The sequence below is a fragment of the Suricata suricatta genome, chromosome 13, assembly GCF_006229205.1.
Source record: "Suricata suricatta isolate VVHF042 chromosome 13, meerkat_22Aug2017_6uvM2_HiC, whole genome shotgun sequence".
NCBI lineage: Eukaryota > Metazoa > Chordata > Mammalia > Carnivora > Herpestidae > Suricata > Suricata suricatta.
In genome coordinates this window covers 22,181,093-22,195,048 of record NC_043712.1, presented here as the reverse complement: position 1 = coordinate 22,195,048, position 13,956 = coordinate 22,181,093, and the positions used below count along the sequence as shown (strand labels likewise).

At 40.7% G+C, this 13,956-nt stretch overlaps 1 protein-coding gene across 1 annotated transcript in view; it reads right to left on the bottom strand.

The window, feature by feature from the left end:
• SVEP1 (sushi, von Willebrand factor type A, EGF and pentraxin domain containing 1) overlaps positions 1–13,956 on the bottom strand; it is a 195,044-nt gene that overhangs the window by 1,991 nt on the left and 179,097 nt on the right. The window contains exons 45-48 of the mRNA XM_029919633.1: positions 10,594–10,764; positions 8,308–8,403; positions 6,460–6,555; positions 2,990–3,083 (exon numbers count right to left, since the gene is read on the bottom strand). Coding sequence (XP_029775493.1) covers positions 2,990–3,083; positions 6,460–6,555; positions 8,308–8,403; positions 10,594–10,764 — 457 coding nt within the window. The remainder of the gene's footprint in view (positions 1–2,989; positions 3,084–6,459; positions 6,556–8,307; positions 8,404–10,593; positions 10,765–13,956) is intronic.

Below are 13,956 nucleotides of genomic sequence, written 5' to 3'. Positions count from 1 at the left end.
TTTTTTCTCTCTCTCTCTCTCTCTTCTTCTCTTTTTTCCCCCAGAAATCCGTTCCAGTTTAATTCTCGTTTTTTAAAAATTCTTTCAACTCTGCTCTCAAGTAAAACCATCATTTTTATCTTGGAAGCTTCTACATATCCTGATATAATCCAAATTTGCTTATTTTTATTTTTTCTCTCTGTAGAGATGGCATATACTTAAGCTAATAGGAAGCAATGCATTGGCACAGGACGGATTTTTTTTTGTTAATAAAGTTTGTACTTAAGTAGGTTTTTGTCTTTGCAAGTTGACTCTGATATTCTAATCACAATGAAATTTAAAAGATGGAAAAATTAGAGCTGATTTCATTTAGCTGGATTTCCCACTTTTTAAAGTAAATATGAAAATAGCCATTTGTTTTTAATGATTACTGTTAAGACAGAAGTAAATGTACATAATACATATCTAAGTGATGTAGTACAATGATACATAGTGAAAGTCTTAAAATAGAGCTGTTAATATTCACACATTGCAACACTTGTGAGGACAATGTTGTAATATTGAAAATATTTTATCCATGGTATGATGTAGTATGTCTGACATTTCCTGATGTTTAAAAAAATTTAAACCTTGAGGAAGAAGAACAAAGCTAGGGGCATCATGCTCTCTCATTTCAAACTATATTACAAAGCTATAGTAATCAAATCAGTATGGTATTGGCACAAAATCAGACACAGAGATCAGAGAGAATGGAGAGCCCAGAAATAAATCCATGCATGTATGGTCAATTAATTTATGACACAGGAGCCAAGAATACACAATGAGGAAAGAACAATCTCTTTCAACAGACGGTGGTGGGAAAACTGGAGAGCCACATGCCAAAGAATGAAACTGGACCACTTTCTTACACCAAACATAAAATTAAGTCAAAATGGATTAAAGATTTGAATACAAGAGCTGAAACCATAAGACTCCTGGATGAAAACATAGATAATGACATTGACATTGGTCTTGGTGATGATTTTTTGGAGGGGCATTTGATAGCAAAAGCAAAGGCAGCAAAAGCAAAATGGCAGTCAGCAAATGAGACTACATCAAACTAAAAGTTTCTTCACAGCAAATGAAATCATCAACAAAATGAAAAGGCAACCTGTTGAATCGGATTATAGATCTGACAAGAGGTCATGATCCAAAATATAGAAAGAGCTTACACAACCCAGTAGCAAAACAAACAAACAAAACAAAATAAAACCCCCAAAACAATTTGATTAAAAAATAGGCAGAGGATATGAATACACATTTTTTTCAAAGAAGACATATAGCAGGCCATAGGTACATGAAAAAGTACTCGGCATCATCAGGCACCAGGGAAATGCAAATCAAAACCACAGTGAGAAAATACCTCACACCTGTTAGAATGGCTACTATCAAAAAGACAAGAAATAATAAGTGTCGGCAAGAAGGTGGAGAAAAGAGAACACTTGCGCATTGTCGGTGGGAATGCAGATTGCATATGATGCAAAGCAGTATCAAGATGCTGCAGAAAATTAAAAAAAATTAAAAATAGAACTGCCATACAATCCAGCAATTCTATTTGTACTTCTGGGTATTTATCTGAAGAAAATGAAAATACCAACTCAAAAAAACATATGTACCACCATTGTCATTGCAGCATTATTTATAATACTCAAGATATGAAAATAACCTGTGTCCATTCATCAATAAATGGATAAAGAAAATGTGAGAACCCCCCTCCCCACACACATCTATACCTACCCATCCACACCCCACACCCACACACTGAAATATGATTCAGCTACGAAAGAATGAAATCTTGCCACTTACAACAACATGGATGGCCCCTGAAAACTTTATGCTAAGTGAAATAAGTTAGACAGAGAAAGACAAATACCATGTGGTTTCACTTATATGAAGAATCTAAAATTTAGAACAACAACAAAAAACTCCTCACAGATACAGAGAACAGATTGGTGGTTGCCACTGGTGGGGTGGGTGGGTGAAATAGGTGAATGGAGGCAAAAGGTATAAACTTATAGTTATAAAATAAATAAGCCATGAGGATGTAACACAGAGCATGGTGACTACAGTTAATAACATTGAATCGCATATTTGAAAGCTGCAAAGATAGCAAATCTTATAAGTTCTTACCATGAGAAAAAGATTTTGTCATTATGTATGGTAATGGATGCTAACTATATCTACTGTGATGATCATTTTGCAAAATATATACAAATATCAAATCATTATATCATATGCCTAAAACTAATATAATGTATATCAATTATTCTTCAATAAAAAAGTTTAAATTATTTTAAACTATTTTTTTCCTTAGACTTAATTTTGTGATAGTCTTTTCTTGACTATCATACTTATCTGATTAGAAATGAGAAACCAATCGACAGACATACTTTTACATTAAAATTTTTTAGTCAATTAAATACTAAATATATATAAACTAAAAATATGAACCAAGATTTTTGATTCTAAAATTACAGTTTTTATCACCAATTTCAATAGTATTTTTTATTGTAATCAGGAATGCAAATGAACATCATTAAAATGTTTTGAGTTGATTAGTTAGTTCACATCCTTACATATGAAAAAAGCAATCTTCTATTCAAGAAGAAAGTTAATTTATTTGTTTAATGAAACCTTTTGTCTTTTTGTGGAAAACTATGGAATGTTTCATGAATTTGCATGCAATCCTTTTAGAGGGGGCCACGCTAACCTTTCTTGTTATGTTCCAATTTTGACTCTATGCTTTGCCAAAGGTGAGCACAAGATTATTTGCGATGTTGTTTTGTTAATCCTTAACTAACATTTCTTTGTGTGGCTTTAGCTCATATTTAAGGAGTACCGGAAAGTGGACATTATTGGATACTAAAAATTTCTACTTAAACTGAAGATACATTCTGGCTTTTGGGACAAACCTACCTTGAATTTTGCTCTCTTTAGGGTACAGATAAACATTTGTTTCCAATAGTCTTACCTGGAGCAGTCATGTCCTGTCCAAGCTGAGAGGCAATGACATCGGTTTGGTCTTACGCATTTTCCACCATTTAAGCAGGGAGACTGGCAAACAGCTAGGATGAAAAATTCATGCATTTATTTAATTAATACTTAGCAAGTTGGAAAACATCCATGAAGGTGTGTGTAATAAGATCTGACTCTGCTTTCCACTCCAGCCACTACCGTTCCGCATTGACCATTTGTATGCGCTTTCCTGCCGCTCTGTTTGGTCTCATGCCTCATGTGACACGACCCACCATCTCCCTTTTCCCTTCCAAGCTAGTCGAGTTTCAAATGTAAGTTCCAGGTTCAGTCCTGCCTGTGTATTGAAATCTTGGCTAATGCCATTAAATCCACTGATTTTTCTCATCAATTCTTTTCATTTATGCAACCAATTTGATGTATACGGTTTTGAACTGCAAATGTTTCATTTGCTCAATGAGACTGCATATCACTGGAGAGAGCTGGCACTGAATTCTATGACTGATTGCATTATTACATCAGACATCGACACTTATGACAATCAGACACATAGATTATCTAAAATAACAACAAACAAAAATAAAAGTAGCAGACAATTCAAGAGCGCCTTGTATTTGCTAGAAAACACAATTTTATGGCGTTTGCAAGCTTTAATTGGAATTGCAGAACCTGGAATAGAATGAAAAATTAGCCACAAGTGAAAACCTGAGTGGACATCCAAGGATTTACCGCAGGATATCTTTTCTCACAAATCCACCTTGGCATAACCAGTCTGCTTGTTACAAAATGTACAGATGTGAAAAGCTGATGAAGAACTACCAGTAGCAAGTTTAATATATCAAAGAGAAAGAGGATCTTCCTTGAGGAAGAAGAAAATAAAATTCCTATCGAAAGAAGTCTGGAAATGAGAAAGTTTCAGTCTCATGATTTCACCCTCATTATAGCCTGGATGAGTAGGCTTCCCCAGATGAAAAACTCATCTTTGGTGAGCTATACATAAATGTTACTTCCTTTTTTAAACTTTGTTTTGAAGCTTATTTATTTTTGAGAGAGAGAGAGAGACACAGAGAGAGAGAGTGAGTTGGGGAGGTGCAGAGAAAGAGGGAGACACAGAATCCAAAGCAGGCTCCAGGCTCTGAGCTGTCAGCACAGAGCCCGATGCGGGGCTCAGACTCACAGACTGTGAGATCATGACCTGAGCCGAAGTCAGACACTTAAATGATGGAGCCACCCAGGTTCCCCATAAATGTTACTTCTTTAATTACTTATCTATAAAACATGGGGGAAATTCCGGAAAGTACCAAACACTTGATATGCAAGGATTAAGCGGGAAGAGAGAGGACAAATGTAAAACCATCTTTGCCCGTGGGGAGCTCTCCTGGGGAGTTAAGAGTAGGCACGGGCCAACAGAATGCATATATTTGCCACATAACAAAGAGGAAATTATGAAACAAAGCAGGATTAAAAATAACAAAAATAAAACCCAATCACTGAAAACTAAGTCTCCATAGATTCCACTTGCTAACAAAAAAAATTACTCCTTTTCATTAAAAAAATGTTTATTTATTTATTTTGAAATAAACAAATCTTTGCACTATCAGGGCAGAGTTTGATGCTGGCTCAATCTCATGAACTGTGAGATCATGACCTGAACTGAAATCAAGAGGTAGATGCTCAACCAACTGAGCCGCTCAAGTGCCCCAAATTACTCCTTTTCAATAGCATCATGGTTTAGTGGTTCCCGACAGTACTAACAAGTTAATTTCACTTCCTTGCCTAATAGCTTAACACCTTCCTCCTTCCCTATAGAATGGGTGCCCCCAATATTCCACTTTAGGCTATGTGCCTTCTGCACAATCTTACATATTTCTTCATGAATATTTTCCCGTGATGACTCACATACTGTTATCTTCCATGTAGATGTATCTTCTGGGAGCTCAAACCGTCATTCAACTTCCTATCAGACCTCTCCCTTGTAGGTTTCACAGGCTCCTCAAACTCAGCACTTGACTCCTTATCCATACATTCTCACCCTGGGTTCTCTAGCTCAGTTAGTGGTACCACAGTCTCTTTGGGGGCCCGAAAGGCGCATCAGTCTTGATTCTTCTCAGACTTCTACCCCCACAGCAAATCTATAACCAAATAGTATTTATCTGACTCCATAACTTCTCTCAAATACTGGTAGCTTTTTCCTTTCCAACACTCATGGGTGGCTGCTGCGGCTTGAGGGATGGTGCGTCCATGTGTGATTTTGCCTGTGACAGTATGTTTTACTCCCATTTCCTTGGTTTACTTATTAACAGTACCCCTTTCACTCTCAAAAATGTCCCAGTGTGAAAGCTAAATTACAAGGTCACCAAGCCTTAGAGCTTGTGACAAGTCCTGGTGCCAATATGCCTGTTTTACTTGATGTTTTACCCCACCAGAAAGGTGGTGTAATACTGCTTTCAGGAGGGATGGTATAGTGTTAGGCATAATACCAAATAAATACAGCAAGTTCTGTTCTTTTAATAGTTGTCTAAAGACTTCAAACTTTAAAAACCTGTCATTTCTTTTTAAAAAATTTAACATTTATTTATTTTTGAGACACACAGAGTGACAGAGCATGAGCAGGAAAGGGGCAAAGACAAAGGGAAACATGGAATCCAAAGCAGGCTCCAGGCTCTGAGCTGTCAGTGCAGAGTCTGATGAGGGGCTTGAACCAACTGACCATGAGATCATGACCTGAGCTGAAACTGGATGCTTAACTGACTGAGCCACCCAGGTGCCCCAAAAACCTGTTGTTTCAAGTGGATTCATTTGTTTGACATGAGAAACTGATCTATGCAGGCACTATGGTAGGTATTGGACATATAAAGATCATGAGGAAGTGTCCCTGCCCTCAGGTGGCATATAATCTAGTAGGAGCAAGGACAGATCGGTAATCAGCTAAGACCTCAAAGTGCAGAAGAGTAAATATTTGAGCTAAGCAAAGGTTAAGGGGACAACATATGTCACCAAGCAATCGATCTTTTCAACCAGTGAATCCTTTGTTCACAAAGGAACCACCTCTTTGATGAGATTTCTACTTTAAGGTAAATGGTGTTTATTTAGAGCCGTGTTCTTTCTAAATAGTTACCATGAATGTAGTAACTTAGTTTCATAGAGATTAAAATAAATACTCTTCTGGAGCTCTGCATGCTTTCTTGATATTCTGCAAAGCAGAGCAGATGACTTGAAGAAGGCAGGTAGCTGAGCTGACTTAGATGCTCAGCTTTGGTTCACGGGCCTGACAGGTGTCTTTGAAGCAGCTGTAGAGTTCAGCATTGAGACTATCATTCAAAAGACCATCTTGAATGGGGATTTGTGAAAAACCTTGGTATCCTTTTCTTTCACTGCCACCTTTGAGTCTGAGTCACACTCATCAGTGTCCTCTAGGGCCTCATGGAGCCAAGTCCCCAAGAAAACAAACCCGGAAGGAAGACCTACCTGTATGACAGCGGGACCCCGTCCAGCCAGGTGGGCAATCACACTGATAAGGGGCCACACAGCGACCACCGTTCAAACAGGGGAGAATGCATATTGCTAGAAAGGAGATAGACAAGGGTTAAATCAACACACACACACACTCAGATATGATCAAGTGTTCACAAAACATTTTCCGGGAGGAGTAAAACCTTGAATGACCCACTAGAGAGTGTCCCCGGGTGTGTTCTGTTTATTAATCAGTATCACTGCAAAAACACAATCAGGAAAGTAAGGCTGGTCCTTTAGTCAATTGAAATGACTCTAATGCCAAATGCACTCTTTTAGAGAGGATATACCGTAATCAATGTCCGCTAAGTGCTTTGCTTTCTCTTCACAGAATAAGCAGAATGTTCTCCATTTATTATTGTTTCACATTTCTTTTACAAATTACATAAAGTGCTCAAGAAGTTTGGCTTTCTCGAAACTCTCTAATTGTTTTGAATTAAATGTAAGGATGGGGTCAGATGGGCCATCCTGTAGGCTGGTGTTGGCAACACGTCAGTAGTGAGGGGATAACTCACCCTTTATTTCCTTGGAGCAGAGGCCTGATGGGGACTAAATTGTCTATTGGCTTGCTACTCAAAGCACAGTTCTCAAGCCTATAGCATGAGCATGACCTACGAGTTGGCTAGAAAATGCAGCATCTCAGGTCCCAACCCAGAACTGCTGAATCAGAATCTGCATGTAACATCTCCCAGGCAGTCTGTATGCGCGTTAAAGCTTGGGGACCCTGGCCTAGTGCCGTAGCACAAGCACATGCTTAGTGAACCAGGCTAGGCCTGCTGCCAGGGCCTGCCGGAGTAAGTGCTTCCCGGGTCTTTGGACACTTGGCATTAAAGCAGGTCAAGTTTGGGAGCCCTAAATGGGAAAGAATGGGGAGCAGATGGAGGAGAAACATAATATTTCTTCTTTCCTAATGAGAATACTTGCTTTTGTGAGTTCTTAGCAGAATAAATTTATTTCCATTGTATATTTTTCCTTTCTAGATTAGTTGAAATAGTTACACTTAAAACAACTTTAGAATCTCTTATAACATGTCTGGCCTTCAGAAAAATGATAAATACTGATATAGGCCAACAACCATCACATAAATGACCCTGAATGTGACTTACATACATCACTCCCAGTGAAACATGAAATAATTTACCCCATATATATTTTTAAGCTATTAAAACAGAGAATAGTTTAGACATTAAAACATTTTTAAATTACTTACATTAGCCTCAAGTTCAAATTCAAACGTATTTTTAAAAGGATCAAAATTCTATATGAATTTACTAAGCACTGTATAGACACAGGAGTGACAACTTCCCGTTTGTTGGTTTGTTTGTTTTTAAGTTGGGAAGAACCATCCTAACGAGAAAGAGTGAATGGTGGGCTGCAAATGCTACATACAAGACACAGGGTTTTGCAACTCCATGAATTTATCCCACCCGCAGCAAGGAGAGGCATCGTACATACATGCACTTGAGGTGGGAGAAGATGGTGGGCTGGGAAACCCTCTATCATAAACTCCTCCCCCAGAAGTTCTTGGGCATTTGTGACAGGAGGCATGCGTGGAGATGGCCCCAGATGGATCTTGATAACGGTGTTTTCAAGGTCACTTATATGCCAGATCTTCTGCAACTAACTGACATATTCTGATAGACCTCAGATGCCCTTGTCGGGTCTACTACAGGATTTAAGCAAATGAATTCCTCCCACCAGTAAAGCCAGTTCCTGGTAACTCCCTTGATTTGGCCGCTTCCAGGCAAATGATCAGGACGTAAAGATTTATGGACACAGTATGTCAGGTTTGAGGAGACTCACGTTCTTCGCAGAGGCGCCCCATCCAGCCATCTGGACAGGAACAGGCATTTGGGCGTTGGCAGATACCGCCATTCTGACATGGGAATCGACAGACAGCTGGAAAAGAAGCAGGACGGATCACAAATCTAGGGAATTACAGAGGAGTGCTTATCAGAATATAGGAGTCCTTATTTATATTTCCTTGAGTCAAGTTTTACGGATGAGAAACAAAACCGAACCTCAAGATTTAGCAAGGGGTACACATGAGGGCTCTCCGACAGGGGCATAAGCGAGCTTGGGTTGTTCAGACAACATGGCTTTCAACATTTAATAACCTGGGGGTTCAGGGCAGAAGGGGACAAGGTGGTTTAGACAGAAGATAATCGCTTTTGGTCTGTGCCGGGGGAAATGCCTCTTCCAGAAGATGTGAAAATGCCCTTCCGAAGGTGCCGTTTGATGGCCAATAGCTCTTTGGTGCTGCTGCTGTCACTCAGTGTCTTAGAGCTAACAAGTGAAGACACAAGCAAGCAAGGCACACACACAACTCTCATTTGCCTTCTGGTTTTAAGTGAAACTTGGGCTGCCTGAGGATGTCACCTCCTCAGGGGCCCTCTCACGAGGAGGTCATAGCTTCCCTTACATCCTGCCCGTTAGTGATCTCATTTCTCACCGCTGCTTTCAGACCTTTAATCTCTTTCTGTCTCCTGCAATCACCCTTGCCTCTTCTGAGGCCTTTTGTTCATAGATTTCCTCAATTCTCCCAACCTTACAGGTCACTAAAGACTTTGGCCTTTTCATTCCAAATCCAAATCCGACCATTGTTCACCTGGCCGTGTGGACAACCCATTCAACAATTTGATTATTCTTTTAGTTCCTGGGTAAATGTTTGTCATGTTCACTAGCATAGCTCCTGACTTTCAGTAAATATTTACCGAAAATATTTCAGTAGAATGGAACAATTACTATGATTTGTAAAAAAAAAAAAAAAAAAATACTGCTTTGTTAGAAAAGTGTAGATTTTTTGACATACTAGGATTCTAATTATCTACCTCTTTCAGTTTTGCAGAATTTTAAGCACAGAACCTTCTCCCCGCCCAGGAAGATTTTATTGAGTACACACGCACAATTCATCCTTGGGTTTGCAAATTCAGTGCACCAAGTGAAGAGACAGCAGTGCTCACATGAAGGCGGAGTGGTTGTCACCAGCCCCCAGCATGGCCAGGGAGACCATGGAGTGGGCTCTGCTTCCCTGGGGCTTCCTAGGACCTTTCCTCTCATACTCTGCCCACCTGGCAGGCTATCTCATCGCCAGCACAGGATGTGAATGTGGCACTGGAAATCTGCTGAAACACCTGAGAGTCCAAGAGGCGGTCTCATGGTTCAGACACGACATGGCGCCCCCTAGCGGCCGGAGAACACTCCAAGAGAGCACTTCCCTGAGGGCCATGATTGACTCAGGAAGAAGCTGCATGCAGGGCCAGAGTTTCGTGTGAAAGCTTTCAAAACTCAAACCCAGAAAGTTAAGGAAAATGACACAGATCTTAAGAGAAAATGTATTTATTAAAATTTTTAAAAAATGTTTATTTTTGAAAGAGAGGGAGGCAGAGACAGAGTGCAAGCAGGGTAGGGGCAGAAAGAGAGGGAGACAGAATCCAAAACAGCTCCAGACTCTGAGCTATCAGCACAGAGTCCGATGCGGGGCTTGAACCCATAAACCATGAGATCATGACCTGAGCTGAAGTCAGATGCTCAACCAACTGAGCCACCCAGGTGAACCAAGAGAAAATTTAAAGCCAAGGAGAAATGAAAGAGCAAATATACTAGTTGCTGGCCTCCACAGACTTCTATATACATTCCCCTACAGCTTCACTAAGAAGTAACCATTCAATGGATAAAGAAGATGTGGTATGTGTATATACACAATGGAGTATTACTCAGCAATCAAAAGGAATAAAAGCTTGCCATTTGCAACTACATGGATGGAACTAGAGGGTATCATGCTAAGCGAAATTAGTCATAGAAAGACAAATAGCATATGACTTCACTCATATGAGGACTTTAAGATACAAAACAGATAAACATAAGGAAGAGAAGCAAAAATAATATAAAAATAGGGAGGGGGACAAAATATAAGAGATTCTTAAATATAGAGAACAAACAGAGGGTTGCTGGAGGGGTTGTGGGAGTGGGGTAGGCTAAATGGGTAAGGGGGATTAAGGAATCTACTCCTGAAATCATTGTTACACTATATGCTAACTAACTTGGATGTAAATTAAAAAAGAAAGAAACACACAAATATTTCCTTACCCCTGCAAATAGGAGGTGCCGTCCAGGTTCCATTCTCCAGGCAAACACTCCTTAGGGATCCTTCCAACATGTATCCACTGTAACACGAGTAGGTGATCATGTCCCCGTACTGATAATGCGCGCCTCGAGTGATCGCATTTTCTACAAAAGTTGGCGGACCGCAGGATATTTCTACAGGAAAACAAAAGCACAGTTGGGCCTCTGCTACTAACCCAGCATGGACAGTCTCATCTCAAAGACTGAGTTAATTTCAAGAGCAAAGATAACGTACATAAAGGTAACTTTTCACCTATATAACAACCCAAAGGTACTAGGAACTACAAGCATAATCCGCTGCTGTCTAGAAAGATGCGCAGGATCAAAAGTTTTGTCTTCTGATCCAAATGCTGAGGCTGAGCTGCTACTGTTTACTCAGGCGACAAGCCCCTAGGGGCCCAAGAAAGAGCTCTTGCGGATTGCCGGAGAGGTGGCTTCCAAGAGAACTCTGAGGAAGGATGTTTATCAGATTAGAGGAGGAGAAGCAGGGGTATTATTCATAGTCTATTATTTTACAGTAATGATGAGGAATGGCAGTACTGCGCATTCCACCAAAGGCTGTTTTACTAGTGCCTAGAATAGCACCTGACACACAGCAGCCTCTCGATAACAAATCTGAAAAATGAGTAAATGAATGTAATGAATGAATAGCCTCCAGCCTCTAGAGACTCCATTTACGCGCCCTGATGAGGTTTGTATCAAGGTTTCACATCAGTTTCCTTCTTTTCAAGATTATAAAGCAGTGACTCTTAAGAAATGTGTTGGACTGAATGATAATCTTCTTTTTTAAAAGTGATATGTACTGTATATTTATTTTTTATTATTTTAATTTAGGGAGAGAGAAAGCATTTAATCAGGGGAAAGGGGTGGGGGTGGGGGGAGGGAGGGAGAGAGAGAGAGAGAGAGAGAGAGAGAGAGAGAGAGAGAGAATCCCAAGCAAGCCCCACATTCAGTGAGCAGCCTGACACAGGGCTCAAACTCACGACTCTGAGATCATGACCTGAGTCAAAATCAAGAGTCGGATGTTCAACCAACTGAGCCACCTAGGCACCCCTGGACTGTATGTCAATTTAAATAAAAAATCCTATAACTAATTTTGCTTTGAGAAGCCTTGAGATAACTAGAGTTGTTCTGGGAAGGCTCACAAAACAAGGTCTGAATTAGCGCAGGGGCTCCAATCAGTACCCAGTTTGAAGAAGTCTAACTTTTGGATGACTCTCCCTGAACTGGCTTCTAAAAAGGTCACTTTGTGGACACACTACCATTAAGAACTCGTCAGAGGGAATAACCAATGTGTATGATTTCTCTAGATTTTCTTTTCCTTCTAAGGTGGTTACAAACATTAATTCAATGAGTCAGATATCAAATATGTATTATGCCTACTGGGTATTAGAAACTGGAAAGAAATCAATGAAGAAAATGCTGTCCTTTTACACAGAGTAGCAGGACAGAGATGGACAATTTAATAAAAGAGGCTTGGATACTATACTACGGGGAAATCAAGGTGAATAAGACTAATTAGCTTAGGCTGTCAAGGTACAAATCACAACGGGAGTGGCTTTGGACGGGGCTATGGGGCTTGAGTAGGGTCCGTGGAGCTTCCAGGCTGGGGGAGTGGCTTGTAGAAAGCTCACGGGAAGCTGATGGCTGGTTTACTGAAGTGATCAAAGGGCAGATTTCACACCAACTGTACAAGAATCACTCTCATTAAAAGTGCACATTTTCGGGGGTGCCAGGGTGGCTCAGGCAGTTAGGTGTCTGACTTCGGCTCAGGTCATGATCTTGTGGGTTTGTGAGTTCGAGCCCCACATCGGGCTCTGTGCTGACAGCTAGCTCAGAGCCTGGAGCCTGTCTTTGGATTCTGTGTTTCCTTCTCTCTCTGCCCCTCTCCCGCCCATGCTTTGTCTCTCTGTCTCTCTCAAAAATAAACATCAAAAATATTTCTTTTAAAGTGCAAATTTTGGGAGTTTCTAGCTTATAAGTCTGCGTCTTACACTTGGTGATTCCTATACACACTAAATTTGAATCCGTGATTTGTAAGGACAGATATTAGGATGAGGTGAAAAAATGAGGTAAGTGGTTCCTCATGGCTCTCAGGGAAGATATTTTCTTCTAAGCCAGAGGCTTTTTGTTGAATAGAAAATGCAAAAGAGGGATTGAGGATAACAGACAATGGTAGAAACTGTCTTCTCTCCAAGGCAACCCCTGATCCTCTCAAGAATATCGAGGCATAATTAAGCATGCACCAGAGTGCATGTCTCTCTTTGCTTTTTCTTCCAGTGCTCTGAGTGGTCTCTCTCAGGGCGCCAAGACCGAGGTGAGGATATGCGTGCACGATCAGGCCACTTGGCTTGCTTGAGCTCAGGCTGGTGGTCAAGGCATATGTAGTGCTTCCTATTTCACTCGGAGTAGATTTTATAAGACTAAAAGTGTAGTATATATTCCCTGGAGTGGAACCAAAATTATTTTTTTTTAATATTTTAAGTGTTTATTTTTGAGAGAGAGACAGAGTGTAAGCAGGGTTGGAGCAGAGAGAGAAGGAGACACAGAATCTGAAACAGGCTCCAGGCTCTGTGCTGTCAGCACAACTGACAGCACAGAGCCTGAAGTGGGGCTTGAACTCAGAAACTATGAGACCATGACCTGTGCCAAAGTCAGACACTTCACTGACTGAGCCACCCAGGTGCCCCCAAACAAAATTCTAATGCTGTAGTAGGCTGCTGGTTGGAATGCCAGGCACTCGGACCACTGGTGTATCTCTTCCTAGCAGGTGACATTGCTAAAATATACCAGTTCATTTATTCTTCAAAGCAAACGTATAAGACAGCTATTATTGTTGCTACTAACACAGAAGATCCATAAAGGTTCAGAGAAGTTAGGGCACTGGCATAAATTTCGTCTTAGGAAGTTCTGAGGATAGAATTCAAACCCAGGTCTACCCTGACTTCACAGTTCCCACGGCTTTCACATGCACATTTCTTATGAGCTGGGGCGCCAAGTGTTCGAAAGATGGAGGCCACTGTAGGCACGATATATCCGTAGACTATGTAGCCCAGTGTCTTGCATCTGCTTAGACGCAATGAGAATTTGTTAACTGATTGCTACAGAGGGAGTAGCTTGCATTACAAGGGAGGGGGACAGGGGAGGGGGCGCAGAATGCTGGGTGGGGGTGGGAGATGTTTGAAGTGCAGGAAGTGTATGTGAAGAGATGTCAAGAGTTACCACTAGGCAGTAAGAGATGCCGCCAGATTGTGTGTGATATGTCACCTGGTGCTCGCCTGGAGGGTCGCAAGCTGTTTGGTTCCAGGACCAGCAGCAACTGGTGAC